This window comes from Emys orbicularis, chromosome 17 (genome assembly GCF_028017835.1).
Source record: "Emys orbicularis isolate rEmyOrb1 chromosome 17, rEmyOrb1.hap1, whole genome shotgun sequence".
NCBI lineage: Eukaryota > Metazoa > Chordata > Testudines > Emydidae > Emys > Emys orbicularis.
The window spans coordinates 11,036,204-11,054,883 of record NC_088699.1 but is presented as its reverse complement, the minus strand read 5'-3'; the positions used below and the strand labels follow the sequence as shown (position 1 = coordinate 11,054,883).

The 18,680-nt window shown below is 45.5% G+C and overlaps 1 protein-coding gene across 1 annotated transcript in view; it reads right to left on the bottom strand.

The window, feature by feature from the left end:
- RAP1GAP2 (RAP1 GTPase activating protein 2) overlaps positions 1–18,680 on the bottom strand; it is a 241,779-nt gene that overhangs the window by 195,321 nt on the left and 27,778 nt on the right. The window contains exon 3 of the mRNA XM_065418511.1: positions 977–1,012. Within this exon, the coding sequence (XP_065274583.1) occupies positions 977–1,012 (36 nt within the window). The remainder of the gene's footprint in view (positions 1–976; positions 1,013–18,680) is intronic.

The window sequence follows — 18,680 nt, the reverse complement described above, 5'->3', positions numbered from 1 at the left end:
TGTAAAGATGGGGAATCAATGGCAGGAAAAGGATTGGAGTTGAAGTTGCCTGGCTCACTTGTACAGCTGCACTCAAGGTGTATTATAAAGTAGTGTCAAAGGGACCTAGAGTATGTGGATGGGCATTTTTTAGCATTTCTATACATCTAAATAAACTAACCGTATTCAGATAAATCAATAAGGGCCAGATTCTGCCACCTTTACTCACATAAGTAGCAAATCACTCTTCAAGCAGTCCCCTTGTAATCAATGGGACTACTCATGGAGTAAGATACCATTCAAAAGGAGTAAGTGTAGCACAGTACGACTGTGTGATTGTCACTAACCACTGTCATCCTAGCCAGCCAATCTGAATCCTTATACACTACAAGAACAGGCTACTCAGCAAACCCATATTACTGACTCGAAATTAAAAGGGAACAAATGAATCAGTTTCACATGCTTGCAAATCAAGGACTTTCACGTCTTATTCTATACATATATGCAAAATACACCAAAAGGCTGGATCATGGACTGGAGAGGACATAAATCAAAAGGAAAGACAGTGGTTGAAAAAATGAACTGACTTAATAGTTTGTTGGGGAGAGTTGGTACTCTCTTTTTAATTAAATATTGGACACCCCAGTGTTGGACATACAACTTTCCAGAATGGAAATGTTTAGACCACCTTTGTTTAGCTAATAAAACCTGGTTTTGCTGATCTAAGATTTACCTGCTAGTAAGCTTCTTCCAAGCTTGCATACACAGCAGGCAAGATTCTGATTTGAATTACACTACTGCAAACCCACTGACGTTAACCAAGTGGTTTGGAATTTACACCAACGTACCTGAGAGCAGAATCTGGTTCACTGATTGAAAACCAGAGGGAAAACTAGTTGATCAGAAACCCAAGTTCTCTGGATCTGCAAATATGGTCCTCTATTTAGGAGTATCACACAAATATGGCTTTATATCAGAGAAAATTCTGGTTACTTACTTGATCTTCAGACTGGCGAGCATTTTTTTGTCAATCCTGAAAAAAAGAAAAGAGTGTGTTAAGTATCCAATGGGTTTTTTGATCTGTTAGTCAATTTTATCAGCAGCCCGTGGGTCTCCTAAGAACACAAAGTGCATGAGGAAAAAGACATTCTAGAATGTCTATCTCAACATTCTCCTTTGGAAGTTTCATTTATCTGACCAGAATGAGGTTCATTGGTGCAAAGCCTTGACCATGAACAGCTCATTGAAATCCCAAAACAGAACATGCTGCTCAATTACACCATAAAGCAAGTTACACAATATCCCACACAACGTGAGTTGTTTACGGATTGTATTTATTTCAGAAGTATCTTTGTGTCATTTAACACACTAAACACCACAACTCAGAGCCTTAAACAAATCCTTCCAGCAGTAACAGGCAGCAGTAGATTTGTGGATGCACAACTCAATAGTAAAAATAGATTTTCTCTATATTTCTATGGAGAATGAAGGTCCCATTGAGTGACTGTTCCCCAGAACTGATGTTCCTAGCTCTTTACGAAGGAGGAAGAATCATTTCATAGGTGGGGAAGTTGAGGCACAAGGAGGTAAAGTGATTTGCCTCAGGTCACCCAGCAGGCTAGTAGCAGAGGCAGGAATGGAACCCAGGTCTCATACAACCCAGGGCCTAGTCTGCAGGATTGGGAGCCTCCCAACAACCAGTGCGACGTGAGACACAAATTCACACTCATGGTTGAATGATGAAAGGCAGAGACACTATATCCTATAGGAGACCCACTCAAAGTGCTCTGAGATCCACAGACAAAAGGTGACACATTGTATACATACAACATAGTACTGTCAAATTGTAGCTGGAGTCTGATTCTAGTGGTTTATGAGATCCCAAGCTATTATCTATTTATTTGGTACTTTTAATAAGTGTCTATCTCCATGGAGCCCTTATTATTAAAATAATTGTGATGCTATGCTACATATTCTTTATGAAAATATGCTTATAATATGGATATGACATAACAGATATACTTTATGCAAGATGGGTCTTGTTAAGGGATCATTGGAAAGGTTATGATTTATTGAATGTGATTATCCAATTTGTATGCATGTATCATTTCTGTATCTAAAGTTAAGAATATGGACTATGTAACAATTACAACTGGGTGTGTATTGGGGAGACACCTACCAGAGGACAGGCCTTCAGATTTGATGGGCCCTCAGGAAGGAACAACTAGACCATGAAGATACTAATCTCTCTCCCTCCTGGGAGGCATCCGGGGATGTAACTGTGACACTACTAGGTCAGGTGGTCTTGTCACCTGATGCTAAACATTATCTGGGACTTCTTGTCACTTTCCACTGAAAGGGAAGGGGGGGGTCTAGTTTGGGAAACAAAGGATTCCCTCCTTATGCAAATCTTATTTAAGGGTGGGAAGGAAAGCGAACTCCTCCTCTCTATGTCCTGTCTGCCCAAGAAGAAAGACTGCAAAAGACACCTGAAGGGAAGGCAAGGGGAGAGTCCAGACTGAGACAGAGGTCCAGTCTGAAAAGAAATATAGCTGGAACTCTAAACCACAGAAACTTTGCAACCTGCTTAAAATAACATTTAGGGAAAGACATTATATTTTGTAATCTGTTTCTTAAGTATATGGAACTTAACTTGCGTATTTTGTTTTATTTGCTCAGTAATATGCTTTGTTCTGTCTGTTAGCACTTATATTCACTTAAAATTCATCTTTTGTCGTTAATAAACTTATTTTGTTTATTATTAAGCCCAGTTTATGTAATTTATAACGGGGGGGGGGAAGAAGTCATGCACATCTCTCTTCACATTGAGGAAGACGGCAGATTTTTCTAAGCTTGAGCTGTGCAGATTTTTCTATACAGTGCAAGATGGTTTTATTTTGGGTTTATCTCCCAAAAGGGATGGGCACGTGAGTGCAGGGGGAGTCCTCTCACACAGAGCCTAATTCAGCAAAGCAGTGAACGGGAACCCAAGCTGGTTGAACAAGAGAGGCTCAGTGAAATCCCAGTACATCAGGGGGCATCCCAGAAGAGGGGTCCAACCTGTCACAATAATATTAACCTGAATTATGGCAACTAGTATTAATATCTCAAAATGTAAAACTATGTCTATTGGCAGTGACTGCAAATGCAACATTATCGGTCATGTGGAATTAACTCCCTTTATCCAAAAATCATTCTTTTACAGCGTGATCACAAAAAATATTTAATGCTGTTGAAATACTGTTTCCCATCTACCAGTAACTTTACAGAACTCCTCTCCCACGACTGAGCTTCCCCACTGAGAGCATACCACATGGGCTAATTATGTAACACCAGATTATGTAATTCCAGATTAAACTAATATAATTCTAGCACGGGTCCATTGAAGTTGATGGTGTTAACAACAGAGGGGCGAGTTCAGTGGAGTGAGATCAGACTCTTGCTCATACTTTGCAGGCCTGTATGTTAGCATTCCATTCTCACGTCTCAAAATAGTTCAACATAAAACCTGGTTTTGCCCACATTTCCTTCCCACATGTTAACTATTGCACAATATCCCATTGCCAGTTATGCTAAATGTAACTTTCCCCTGAACTGTGTGTATACACTTTTGCATTTCCTCCCTTCCTGCAGAGAATGTTTCCCAAGTGTTGTAAGAGCCTAGTGCAAAGTTTATTCTTTACAAGTTACATTAACCTTCTTTAAAATCTCCAGATTCAAATTGTTTTCAGAACTCAGGAGAAACCAATCGGCATTTGGTGTGACAAGCATCCAGGCAGGGCCGGCCTGCCTGATGCAAGGCCTATTGAATTCAATATCAAACCTCCCACACTACCTTCAATGGGCTTTGGATCACGCCCATCAAGTCCACGTTTATTGTAAGACTCCGTGCGACAAGGGTTCTCTAATCATTTTAAAATTCATTTTTCCCCTAGTTCATAGAGTCAAAAATGGCTGGGACTCAGTAGATTTGGATTCTAGTTCCCAAACACTGGCTCATTGGGAAGCCTTGGGTGACTTACTCATTTTCTGTGCCCCAGTTTCCCTCCCCACCAGTTTCCCTAAGCTTCTGTGCCTCTGTTTCCCTACCCACCTTCGTCACATATTTTGAGAGCCCAGACGAGAGGTGCAATATAAGTGCAAAGGGTTGTTGTTACTCCAGGAGTCCCTACAGTCCAGTCAAAATTCCCCTTTTACAAGGCACATTTCATTACAGCATACAGAGGCTTTGGGATCCTAAGGAAAACGTATTGCAGAGCTGTATAAAACACACGTTATGCCTATACTCTGTGTTGGGGGGCAACTGGAAGGGGGGGAAGAGTACAGGGAGCCTTGTGTCCCAGTGCCCCCATGCAGGGTGCAGGCATAGTTAATATGCAAACAGTGGGCAGTTTGTGGCATTCATCCCCTCTGAGGGGCGGGGATTGGGGGGGGTCTCTCTAGGTGAGGTGGGGCAAGGTGATGGCCTGGGGGCAGAGTGCCCAAGTAAGACTTAAGCCTCTCTCCATACTACGGGTTAGCCCCCTCAGCCTTCCCGACCGCCACCGTCACAGACTCACACAGCTCATGGGAACCCCTGCACTAGTGGGTTGCAGCCCACAGGGCCAATCTATTGAAGCTAATGGGGCTCCTCCCCTGAGTCAGGCTTGGAGGATCAGACCCATGATCTGGAATCTGAGAGTCCTGGCTGAAGTTAATGGACATCTCCCAGTAGGCTTTAATGGGCTTGTCAGTCATTTAACCATTTCCCCTTAACATCTGCTCAGACTCTCCGCTCCCAAAGAGTGGGCACATTGTTGTTTCTAAGATAAAGCATGCCATGAGTTGCACACTCCTGGATTAGCTCCATGCAAGGCAGATTTAAAGGCATTATTCATTATTACGTGATAATGCTGTTCTCAGGTCCCGGTAAAGCAAGTTGAACCTTAAAGCATCTTTTTTGGGTGCAAATTTCTGTTGCCTAAACATTTTACTGATGCAAATGAGCCAAGGGGATTGTGGGTAAATGAGACCGTTAACTCCTAAAGGATCTGTGCTGAAATATTCATGGACAACCCAGCAGAGCTGCAGCAAGTGGATTTCATACCGATGTAAATGCAAGAAGGAAAAAGTCTGTCGCTGTTGTTTTGCTTCATAGAAAAATAACTGCTCTTAAGGAAACCACAGTTTCAAGGGGGCTAAAATTGGGACCTGTTTTAATCAGTAGCCTTCACACTTTATATGAGCCTGCGTGTGGTGCAGAACCACACGGTCCCCACCATGTGCTGCAGTGCAAGTACCCTGCCTGCAGGACCCCCCAAATCCTAACACACACACGGTGCCCCCCATTGCACAGCAAATACACAGTGGTTCTGTGGCCAATGGGTCCTTATGCAGCCATGGAGGCAGAAGCAAGGATGTGTCCCACACTGACGCATGCTCCCCGAGCATTCACTCAGAAGCTTGGCAGCAGCCCTCGCTTTCATGATGCAAGAGAAACAGACTTGGGGGGGGGGGGAGTGATTCACTTCCAGGCCAGTCTCCATTGGCATCAGCCTGCGAAAAGATCATCAAAATAGTGCTTGTTCACAGCCAGCTCTTGGAGGCGGGGAGCAGGGAAGAGAATGAAAGCAGGTAAGAGCATATCAGGAGTCTATCATATGAACCCTGGCTGCTTCTTCCTTTCTGTGAAATGGAAAAAATAATAATTCCCCACCTCACAGGATTCAGTTCATTAAGATTTGTCCAGCCCTTTGACTAGGTATCACCAACAGAAACAGAGCAGAAACCTGTGGTGTAATTGCAAAGAGCCGTGGAGCTGGCCAACAGACACATTTATTCTGTACAAAAAAATATTGCAGACAGAAAAGAAAATCGCATCTGTGTTAGGCCCAGTGCTGGAAATTGTTGAGTGCTCGAAGATGAGTTCAGGTCTGGCTGAGTAACCTCCCTGATGGTAAAATCTCATTCACGGGGTTCCCACAGAAAGGGTGTGTCTGTCAAGATGTACAGATATACTACTGTGGTAAGATAAATAGATACAGGTGTTGGGTGAATTAGCAGATCACTTCCTTTCTAGTAAACAAACACAGAGGCAGCTCTTCCCATGGTTGTCTTTTTAACTTCACATTCAGCCAAATGTCAGCTTTGGAAATCAACAGTATCACATACAATTCATTGAACTACAATGGTTACAGAGAGCCTGATCCTGGGCTACTTACTCCCATCGGCTTCAGAAGCTGCTAGATTTCTCCTGCCACAGTAAATCCTAAAGCCAGATTTCCCCGACAGGAGTTTCAGAAGACACCATCTACATCCATGTACACAGTCATTTGTCTGGATAACAAGAATACCCAGAGTTAGAATCATGAATATTAAGAAAACAAACCAGGGTTTTGGAGAGGTTATAAAGCCTCATGATTCAGTGCTTAAGCCAATGCCATAACTATTGTGGATTAGGAATCTTCCCTGTTGCAGATTCCCATAACTGCTGTCTGCAGCATTTTTAGCATCCTCCTCTGCAACAGCTGCTGCTGGCTACGGTCAGGGATAAAATACGAGGCTAGAAGATCCCTGGACTGATCCCGCATGGCCATTCCAATGTTCTTTCTAAAAATGGCCTGATTCGGTGAAGAGCTGAGCATCCACCGCTCCCAGAGACTTCAGCTTGTGGGGTGCCCCTTAGATTTCTGACCTAAGTTGCTGCAATGGCATTATGTGAACTTGAGTCTATAAGTGTCACTCCAAATTCACAAGGCTGCTCCTCATTAGATGTAATCTGTTGTAAGATCAGAAAAGATCACTATCAGCTCAGTGAGGTTCCCACAAGTAGAGGGCAGAGGGAGACACATCACACTGCTACGTCAGGGGCTCCTGCAAACCTTATTCTCAGGACTCATGATTCTTAAAGCTTCCTATTTAATTAAAGTGATATATATATTCAAAGCCCTGCTTACTACCCTTACCCCTTTGATTAACCTTTTACTCCACGAGTCCCATTAGAATTCAACCTTACCCTTACCCTCATACCTTATGGAGTATACGGATCAGTTATAGATCAGCTCCAGTAATGAAGTTATATAACCTCATGCCCTTAGAACGTAGGGTTGCCAGGTGTCCGGTTGTCGACTGGAAAGTCCAGTCAAAAAGGGGACCTGATGATATCCAGTCAGATCTACTAACCAGACACCCAATGTCTGGTTACTGTGGGCGGGGGAGGCGAGGAGGCACTGAATCATCACATGGAACAGTCCCTACTCAGCCGGGGCCACCTCCTATCTGCATTGTGTGGCTGCAGCTCCCAGCCCCAGCTCTGTAGGCGAGTTGCTCCTGACCCCGCAGGGAGGGCAGGAGGATAAAAGCAATGAGCAATGGAGGGAGGGGGAAAGAGGAGCGAAGGGGAGGCAGGGCCTCAGGGGGAAGGGGAGGTTTTAGCACTACTACTGGAGTGTCTTGATTTTTAAATATTACAAAGTTGGCAACCCTATAATAGAAGAGTGCTCTGTCATGCAACAGATACCATCAGAGGGCCTGATTCTGCAGACGAAGTTGTACAGACTCACACATTGTCACATGGATTTCAATGGGATGCGAGTAAGCACTACTCCACGTGAATGAGAGTGGTACAACAGAAAGAGGAGTCAAAGGACCTGATGCACTAAACTCAGGCCTAATCGTGTGAAAGATGCTCTGCATAAGCCAAGTATTAGTATTACTGAAGCCTTAATTCTGAACAGCTGCCAAGAAGTCATTAACCTTGCCTGCTAAATCTTCCAATGATGTATGGAACAGCGGTGTTTCTCTCATCGACTTCATTTGGGACCTTTCCTATAGCACCCATTCTCCCTCACCCCCATCCCAACAAAAGACCTGTAGCCCACATTTCACTGTCTGCTAATCAGTGTTATAGCACATATCCCACATGGATTATGCCCAGATAAGTTAGCAGATGTTCCCCTACTTCTGACAATATTGGAATGAAGGAGACACTGATCTAGATACAAATATAGATATAGAAACAAAAATCCATAACAATATTGTTTAAAATGAATCAGCATTTAGATGGTGACACAAGCCAGATGGAGGCAGGAAACTCAAAGTTACAGCTGGTGCTTTGTCCTTCGTTACATGCTGTTGAAAGAAACTGCAAAGGTGCAGTGACTATCTGTTGTTTAATTCTATGCTTAGTATTATATCCATTCATAGCATCAACTAAGGTATGAAAGGAAACGCAATATGAACAAGGACTGGATGATTCAGGAAACTAGTGAGGAAATTGAAACCAGCTCCCACGAGCTGAAAAACCTCTATTTGAGCTAGCTTGTCAGTAATTGAAGTGGTTAACATTGATAGTCTACATCAAATGAGTTTGTTGGGATTTCGATCCAGTTTTTCATGGGCAACTGCCAGGCTACCTTAAAACTAGAACCAGGCGAAGCCTAGATTTTTTTTTCCCATAGGAAATTATGACATTTCAAAGTTTCATCCTGAAATCAGAACAAAGAGTCAAAATTTCCCGCAAAACAAAAATTTGGTCTGGAAGTATCTAAATAACCTTATCAAAGTGCTTTATTTCAACTGTTGTTGTATATATAACATACGAATCTAACCAATCAAATCAAAACAAAGCACTTGGATCATTTTTCGTCACATTTTTTAACTAAAAGGAACATTTCAAAAACATTCTGATTTCATCTAATCAGCATTTTCTGACAGAAAACTGTTCCATCAGAACATTTTTGACCAGCTCTACGTAAAACCAATATCACAACAGGCACAGGTTTAGCAGGCTCAGGACTGAATGTGCAATGAAAAGTAAGCTATGCTCTTGCCCCGAGAAGTTAGAATGAACGACTTTTGCAGGGTGGCCTGAAGGGAACCTTCTTCTGCCCAAGCTATATCTGTCCAGTGGATGAAGACAGACCTTAATGACTGGTTTGATGATGAAATTGCCGATACATCCATTACCTGCTGTGGCCTGATCGCAACATACCACAGCTGGACTTCTTAGAAGCAGGGAAGAGGGTATTAAATTGTCATCTGGTCAGAAATATCAATCAGTCCCTCATACAGCAACATATCCCTGGGAAAAGGAATGTGCTTCTTTAAATCAGGAGACAGGTGACAAGTCCAGCACTAACTAGTAAGGATAAAGAGTACAGCAATCAATCAAGCAGTCACTGACAACCCATCCTGGACTCAGTGTCCATAGTAAATCAGGCAAGATCCCTGGATGCACGTAATACAGTTTAGGAGATGGATTCAAAGCTTATCTCTTGATGGGAAATGCAATACACTCTTCCTCCATGTATACTGAAACCAGAATACTCTATTTATTAGAAGAAGAAAGGGGAAGAGACAGGGACACTAAATAGCTGGGTTAATTATAGCATTACACAGTGCATCCCTGCTACTACAGATTACACACCTAGTGAGGAGCTACTGGAAATTCATGCAGATCTCTCCTTGCAATTTTGCATTTACGTGAACAATGTGTTTGTGCCAAAAGGTGAATGGACTGTAAAGCACCAAACCACTACGCTAAGAGAAGCTGCCCCTTTCAGATCTCACGAGGGGAATCAAAGAAAACCAAGTCCCTAAATCAGGGGTGGCCAACCTGTGGCTCCGGAGCCACATGTGGCTTTTCAGATGTTAATATGCGACTCCTTGTATAGGCACCGACTCCGGGGCTGGAGCTACAGGCGTCAACTTTCCAATGTGCCGGGGGGTGCTCACTGCTCGACCCCTGGCTCTGCCCCCACTCCACCCCTTCCCGCCCCATCCCCTGAGCCTGCAGTGTCATCGCTCCTCCCTCTCCCCTCCTCGCAGCCTACTGCACGCCAGGAAACAGCTGATTGGGAGGTGCGGGGAGGGAGCAGGAGGTGCTGATCAGCGGGGCTGCAGGTGGGCGGGAGGCGCTGGGAGTGGGGTGGGGGAGCTGCTGACCTATTACTGTGGCTCTTTGGCAGTGTACATTGGTAAATTCTGGCTCCTTCTCAGGTTGGCCACCCCTGGTCTAAATCAAAAGCATTCAGATATTTCCCTTCTCACAATGCACAAGGAAGATATTTTCCTTTGCAGGTTCTACTTCAAAGCAGGACACGATCAACACCAAAGGGTTTTCCCCTTTAAATTACCTCAGAGAAACCAAAGACGGAAGAAAAAGCCCCTCCCCCCTGCCCGTTGCCCCACAAAGTGAATGGTAAAAGTCACCCACCATCCGTAACCTCCGAACGAGACGCTGCGTTTCCTATGAAACATCGTGGCTGCTTGGCAGTGCTCACTCTTCCTAGCGTCGCTGGCGATGTCCCCCAGACCCGGCTGCACATATACCCTGGCCCCACTGCTTGCAGCCGAACAGGAAGACGGGGCACTTCTGCCAGTGGGCACAGCTGGTGCATGAAGTGTGCTCCCTTCAGCTATTCCGTGCCTTTAGCTCAAGCTCCGGGGGAGGAAAGTCACTCTCACCACTTCCTGTAAGCCTGCTCTAAAGTTCTGTGCAAGGGCTGATTACAGAGGGGGCTTCTCCTTTGGGTCGGCTGCTGTTAACTTGTCTTCTTTAAAAAAAAAAAAAAAAAAAACACACACACACTTGAAAACTTCAGTTTCCTTTTTCCTCACACTTTTCAATATACTGCGCAAGGACCGTATGTCTCCTAGTAGTGGAGCATACGTTTTTGGGCCGCCTGAGGTGAAGCCAAGGTTAAGGGATCACTGTGCCACCAGCTGAGTGAGGCATTTCCATGCCAGCTTGTCCTTAGCATCACACGGAAATCAGAAGCTCGCTGTTCAAACAAGGCCTGTCAGTGGATGACAGGCTCCTCTTGTGGAAAAGCCCTATAGAATTTAACAGAAAACCACCACCTTGCTGTGGGTTTTCTGAGCCATCCTATGGAATTTAATAGAGTTCTAGCCTTTTTATAGAATGCTACAGGACAGATTAAAAATAAAAAAAACTATAGAAAGGACCTCACCCACTGGTATTAAACTCAGTTAGGACCAGATCCTCAGCTGGTGTGAATCAGAACATCGCTGTTGATTTCATCCAACTGAAAATCTGGCCCTATAGATTTGTAAAGATTTAATGGAACCCAATTAAATTTCTGTAAAACCCTATTAATTTCATCCCTATTAAGTTCTATAGGATTTTTCCAAAAGGGCCTATGGCAGAGGAGAGCAAACTACGGCGCGTCAGGGCTTTCGCTCAGGCCCGCGGTATTGCCAGCCCTGTGGCGCAGCGGGGCTAAGGCAGGCTCCCTGTCTGCCCTGGCCCCACGCTGCTCCTGGAAGCAGCCGGCACCACGTCTCTGCAGCCCTTGGGGGAGGAGGGGTCAGAGGGCTCCATGCGTTGCCTTTGCCTGCAGGCACCGCCCTCCCCTCCCCCCTGCAGCTCCCATTGGCCAGGAATGGGGAACCGCGGCCAATGGGGGCTTCGGGGACGGTACCCGCAGGCAAGGGCAGCGTGTGGCAGAGCTGCCTGCCCCACCTCACCCCATCCCCAGGAGCCACTGCCGGACATGCTGCCCACTTCCGAGAGCCTGCCTTAGCCCCGCTGCACGCTGCTGCCACCCCAGAGCCGCTCGAGTAAGTGGCGCCAGGCCAGAGCCCGCCCCCCGAACCCTTCCTGCACCCCGCCCCCCAACCCCCTTCCCTGAGCCGCCTCCCACCACTCCGCCTCCTGCACCCCAACCCCCTGCCCCAGCCCTACATTCATAGCCCTGCATACAATTTCCCCACCCGGCCCTCGGGCCAAAAAGTTTGCCCACCCCTACTATGGCCTGATTTCCCAATGGAAAAAAAACCAAAACCATTGACTACAGTGGACTTTGGATTAGGTTCATATGAATGAACAGGAAGGATTACACCTCCTCTTATTACACTTTCATATTTCTCATCCCCAGTTCCTTTGGGTTATACCCTTTGGTACAATCCTAAATAATCCTTCTCCCCTCTTCTGCTTTCATCTTCTAATCCAGATACTGCAGATGGCCTAACAAAGCCATAGCACTGAACAGGTTGGTCAGTCTTTGGGTGCTGTATCATGCACTCCCATCAAAGCTTCTTCCCAACAGCTTTAAATAACAGGGCACCAAAAATACCACTCCAAAAGCAGGACATTGCACTTTCCCGTCTGACTGTCCAACCCACCTGCAGCCAGTTCGGGTCTCGTCCCAAGTTCCTGTTCCCAGCCCTAGTGAAAGAAGAAGTGCATAGCTGCAAACTACCAACTAGATATTAGAAAAAAAGGTCTACGGCCCTTCTGTGATCTGATTTCAAAACTCTGTTTAAATGTAAATGTTGAACTTTAGCTGCATACAAAAGTCTAAATTACCAAACGGCAGCAGCATCAAGAAAATCACACCAAAGGTTTCCCTATCACCACCCTCTTCTCCGCATCTCTGCCCTTTGTCACCATTTACACATTGCCAGGTACAATAGATTCTCGCCTGGCCTGTGCTCTGAAGCAAGCTCAGTGTTCAAAACAATAGGATGTTTCATCGGCAAACGACTGTTTCCCTTCTCCGTATTCATCATGTAAAAGCTGGGGCTGTTCGAACCACACTTTCCTCTTACAGGGTCCAAAGCATCAGCGAAGTACTGAAACTTATGTGTCTCAGACAGCGATCCATATTACAAAGGACAAAGCTGTTTTTTCTAGAGTACACGTGTAAAGAGGAGGGGACACATTCTAGGGGCAAGAATGCATCACCCTGATCAGTATTCAGACAGTATCTGCTTTCAAATCTAGCGAATTTTCATTGGATCATTAAATGTTCTAGCCTACAGAGAATGAATTCAGAATGCAAAGTAACCCTTTCCCCTTCCCCACCAGGCTCTGTGCTGGGCCAGAGTCTCTGATATAAGGCTAACAGAGTAAAAGCCAGACACTGTATTAAATACTTTGGGCAGATTTTCAGCTGATATAAATTAGTATAATCCCAATGAATTCAATGGAGATATGCTCATTTATACCTTCTGAGAGTCTGGGCCTCTGAGTGCCCGGCCCTCTGAGTGCCCTTGCAGATAGGTACATATGCATATTTTCTGGGTGTGCATGAGTGCGTATATTTAACACACATACACAAAACATGCTGAGAAAAAAAAAAAAACCTCATACAGATTCTCTCAAAACACTGGCATCATTTATTCCACCCAATCATGCCTCTCAGGTATAAACCGAAAAGCCAAATTCTGCTCTCGGTTACACTGGTGTAAATCCAGGAGTATCTCCATTGAAGTCAGTGGAGTTGCTCTAGATTTTTACCAGTTAACCAGAGCCCAGAATACATAGATTAAGCTTATATATAAAATTGCACCCTTTTTGCGCTAGATATCTTAAAAGGAACAACAAGGGGAAATAGAACTTAAATCCTTAATACCAAATAGTCACATCCCCTAACCCTAACTCCTTACTCAAGTAAAACTGCCACTGAAGTCAATGGAACTACAGAATTTGGCCCAGTTAGCATCTGCATGAGATTTTTATTTGCTGGGGCTTTGCGCTTTGTTGCTAAAAATAACAGCAGAAGGGTCAAATTCAGATCTCAGTGGCACCAGCGTGAATCCAGACTAACGTATTGACTCTGGAGTTGCACTGGATTTACACCAGTGGAGCAAAATGAAGTCTGGCCCTATGACTTTAAATGACAGCTATCCATCATCTCCAAGGATGCTAAATTCTCCTCCAGGCGTTAGCAGCGCCTGCATACCCAGACAGCAAGAATAGTGTCACAACTGCCCTGAAGGAGTTACAGCTTTAGTACATCAATGGAAGAAGAAAATGGAACAGTAGCATCCTCAAGAAGAAAAAATTCTTCCTCCTCCCAGGCTCAAGACGCTGAAGATAGGCCTGATGGCCAGGCACACCAGCAATATATGAATAAACGGGTGAACCCAGGCTGGCTCTCAGGGGGTGTAAATTGGCAACGCTCCTCCATTGGTTACACCAGCTAAGAATCTGCCTGAACATCTATGTGCACTAGAGGAATTTATATTTTTTACACTGCTGCAATCTAACTATTGGTTATCGTACCGACTGAAGCAGCAGGAAACACCAACAGATCCCTAGCAACCTCGCCAGAAACAGCAGCTCACTGAAGAAAGAAAACAAGCAGTTTTGTTCTAAGAACTTAAGCTCAAAGGGTTTTAAGCTGCAATTATTACTGGTTTATCCTGAATTCCAATCCTTACATTTACAAGTACGTGATGTATAAATAGAGAGTAAGGGGACAGTAGACAAGTGAAGCCACTGCTAATTTAGGGCCTGATCCAAAGCCCGTTAATGTCAGTGTGGTTTAGGGATGACGACACCAGACTGGGAAGCAGGAGATCTGGACTCGGTTCCTGGCTCTGTCACAACTTACTGTGTGACCTTGGCAAGTCACTTCCCCCCTCTGTGCCTCGTCTTCTGTCTCCACCTTTTGTCAGTCTTTGCTGTTTTCATTGTAAATTCTTTGGATTAGGGCCTGTCTCTCACCATGTTTGCACAGTACCTATCATAACAACAGGAGCCTTTCCGTCCAATAGGCTTGGGTAATTCAATCAGACCCCAAACAGAGAAATTTCATTTGTGCCTTCAGGACGCTACTGCAGACTCTCTCATAGGCTGGATCCAAATACACAGAATTACTCAGGGCAGCAACCAACAGGAATCTGAATAGCCTTAGGCTTAAGGATTTCCAAACATAAACACCAAAAGCAAAGGACATCTGAATGGCACCTGCTAGTAATAAACTCCTCTACTAGATGCGGTGGCTGTGCAAAGCTTCTTAGAACTCGCTGGACCTTAATTCTGTGGGACGCTATTTCATTTGCCAGTCATTCAATATCGTCCTAATTCAAGGCTATTACCATCGGCAAATCAAAACGCCTTTGCTGTGAAAGAGAACGATTAGGACTGTCTTGTGTGCAATACAGTTTTTCTGATGGAAAAGAACAATCCGAAAAATAGCTTTGAAACCTTGACGAAACAACAAGGATAGGAGAGTTAGAGTCACACACAGGACCTGATCCTAAACCCATTGAAGTCAATGAGAGTCTCTTCACTGATTTCACTGGCCTTTGGATCAGGACCATAGGACGTGTTTTGTTTCCCCAGCACAGTTCAAGCAACACACCTCAGTGCTGACCAGCAGCACCCCTGGGCCACCCACGAGCACCAGCTAAACTGGGAACATGGCATTTCACCGGGGATGTGTTGTTACAGAACATCTCGCCTCTGCCGTTGGGTCCTTAAGGCAGCCTCTCCAGAAACAATTTGTCTGCTGTGACATTTTCCTGCTCCAGGAGTATTCTGTATGACTGAAACCAACCGGGGGGAAGGGGGGAGGAGAATGTTCCCTTCAAAACAGTAATAGCCAAGTCATTGTAATCAATCAACTAAAATTAAGAAACACAAAAGCTCCAGGGAAGATGAATCTTTGGCACCATCTGTAATATCCAAAATTAACTACTTCTCTGGGGCTCTGTGACAAAGGCACCGGGGAATAAAATGTCAGAGCATACTGTGCTAAGCATGGGAGAGCCTGATCCTGCACACTGCTGAGCCCTCTCCTTTCTCGTTAGCTTCTGCCAGGGTGCTCCGTGTCTTGCAGGACTGGGGCCTAGTGTTTGACTGTGGAGTTGGTTTCTGCCGTGTGCTATCAGGGCCAGACCCTGCATGGGTGAGGTCAATGGGAGTTTTGCCATTGCGTTCAGATGGAGCACGTCCTCTAGGTGTGCCTACAGAAGCAAAATAATTAGATAGCCTTAGGATACCAATATGCTGCCAGGACCAAATCTCCAGACAAAGCGCTACCAAAAAAACCAACCACCACTGGTAGAATAATATCACTCCCCGAAAAATCCATCTCCGGAGATACGTCTTCAAAGATCCTGTTCCAGAAAATAGGAGAGAAATAAAAGGGTCGCTCTCTTGGGACTGTCTTCCTTGTCTTTGGTCTGTACTGTACCTCACACAAGGAGGCCCTGGCTCTTTGATTGGTGTGAACAGTAATTGTACAAAACATCAGGGGCCAAATTCCCTGAGGAGGAGTTATACCAGGGTTGAATTTAGGGATGGGAGGGGAACGTAGACCTTATACCCCTATGTAGGCATGCAGGGGTAAGATGGCACGTTAGATCCAGGTGTGCTGGAGTATGACAGTCTATGCATACACCTATTCCCCTCTAGGGCAGGTATAGAGGCAAACAGCTGCAGCTAGACCACTCCCATTCAATGGCCTGCACGGCTCAGCTGACTGGGGGTGAGTGTCATTAGCTGCTGATAGAGGCCAGCAGCCAATCGCTACACCAACTCCACCTATAGGAAGAAGTGGCAGAATTGTGACTCAGGGATCACAGTGCCTCCAAGGGCTTCTTCTGGGGTGGTACAGCTCCCGCGCCCCTCCTTGCTGAGGCTGTGCTGAAAGCCACACTCTCTCCCACTGTGAAGTAAGAGGTAACGAAACTCCGTGTCTAGCAACGGAGAATGAAAGTCCCCACTCGTTTCACTACACTGCAGATTGCAGTTCCAGTTGTCATTTAATGTCCGTTCTAAGCAGCAGTTTTGTAGGGTAAAAAAAAGATGCCCCCACTCTGAGAGGGTTCCCTTATTAAGATACAAAATATAGCAGAGACAGGGAGAGAGACTGGTCAGTTCATTATTACAATGTATAGGCTTACATTTTAATGAGAACAAACTGTTCCGTTTAGATTTTGTTTACCAAGAAATGCCAACTATGTGCCAGAGTTATATGTTGCCATGGTCAAAACACACTTGATTTGTCTATTTGTTTGTTCTCATGGGTTATCTAGTCAGGTTTTATCAGGGGTCTTCAAAGCAGAACGCTCATAGCGGACACTGAATTGCAAATATGCAAATGAAACTTACATAAGGGGTTTAATAAGGCTTCCACTGAAGTATAGGCTCGGGGGGGGGGGGAGGGGGAGATAGCTCAGTGGTTTGAGCGTTGGCCTGCTAAACCCAGGGTTGTCAGCTCAATCCTTGAGGGGGCCATTTAGGGATCTGGGGCAAAAATCTGTCTGGGGATTGGTCCTGCTTTGAGCAGGGGGTTGGACTAGATGACCTCCTGAGGTCCCTTCCAACCCTGATAGTCTATGAAATAAACATTGAAGTCTATGAAGATCTAGCTATTTAGACCAGCGAAGAATCCATTGAGCCTCAACTGCATTTGAAAAGTTCTATGTAAGAGGAAAGAGCAAGTCATATAGCTGGCCTATTGATGGAATTTACAGATGAAGTTCCATCTGCGTTTAGGGTTACGCTAAAATGCTCACTATGGCGCCACACAAGAATTAACCTAACTGTAATAGTAACACGAGGCTCACGGATTCATGCAGAGACAGCAGGAGGGGCAGGAATACAGTCTGGATCCCTCAATCTGTAGCAATTTTACAGAATTCTGCCACTAAACCTACATTGTATTGTTACGTCATCGAAGCCGCTCCCATTCTTCTCTTTGTTGTTTTATTGGTTTCACAGCAACAACCTCCCCTTAACTGGGCCCAAGTGGTGCTGCAGGCAGAGTATTGTGACATCAGAGGTAACTCAACCAGTCATCCCACGCTCCCTCAAGTAACCTCTCTGCTTGCAGCACCAAATGGGCCCTGGTTAGAGGAACTAAGACAGTTGTGACTGGGCAGAGGTAAATGATCCCACCTGAGCCAGGCAAGGAGGGAGTCACAGGACAAATCTCCAGCCTCCTCCCACTCAGCCAATACAGCTCCTGATCCGAAGCAGCCCTGGATATTCCGGTTCTGAACCCCCCAGAGCCCCAACTCTGGCAAAGCACCTTAGTCCCAACCCGCATTCATCTGCCAACTCATTTCAACCAGTGGGACTGAAGTATGAAAGTAACAGGAGGGAGGGGATGACGACTGGCTGAGTTACCGCTGATGTCACAATGCCCCTCTGCCTGCCGCACCAAGTGGGCACCGTGTGCAGCGGTCAGGTTTCCCAGTTGCCATCGGGATCAATAGGGTTCTACCCAGCGATGCCTCCAACTTTCCTTGAAATTGATCGGAGGTGGTATTTCAAAGTCAGTGCAGAAGAGACAGAGAAATGCCATCAAGAGTTAGGCCTCACTTCAATTAGCTAGTCGGTGACACGTGCAGTGTTGCTTTTGTATTGTGGATACCCATTTCACGTAGGCCGTCAGGTAAGTGCTTTTCCATCACAACCACCACTGGTTCGTTTCAAACCAGTTAGAGGTTCCTTAGCCCATAATTCACCCTCTCAGCCATCCACGTGGTTAAGGCACAGGACTAAGACTCAGAATATCTGGAATCAGTCCCTAGCCTCCCTGTGTGACCATGGGCAAGTCACCCCTGCACAGAGAGCCCGCAAAGCATTTAAGCCCTTAAGTGATGCCTGTGTCTTGTGCTGCCTAGGCAAGCAAGTACTGAGATGAAGCACTAGCAGCGTCTTTGGGCTCTGTTGAATCAGATCTTGCTCACACCTCCCTCCGTCTACTCTTCTTAGATTCGATGCCCAGCTGCTGTCAGCGGTAGTGACTGCCACCCACACAGCATTCCTCTCTGCATCTCAGATGGATGAAAGCGCGAGAGAGGTGCTGGGAAACAGCTGTAAATGAATCTGTGGGTACGAAGGAGAAATCAGAGCAGGATGGAAGCACTGACGCAATGTGACACAATGAGAAAGGGAACTGAGAGGGCTCCATGGCATAGCAGCATACCACAAAACGTGGTGTTTCCTTAATAGG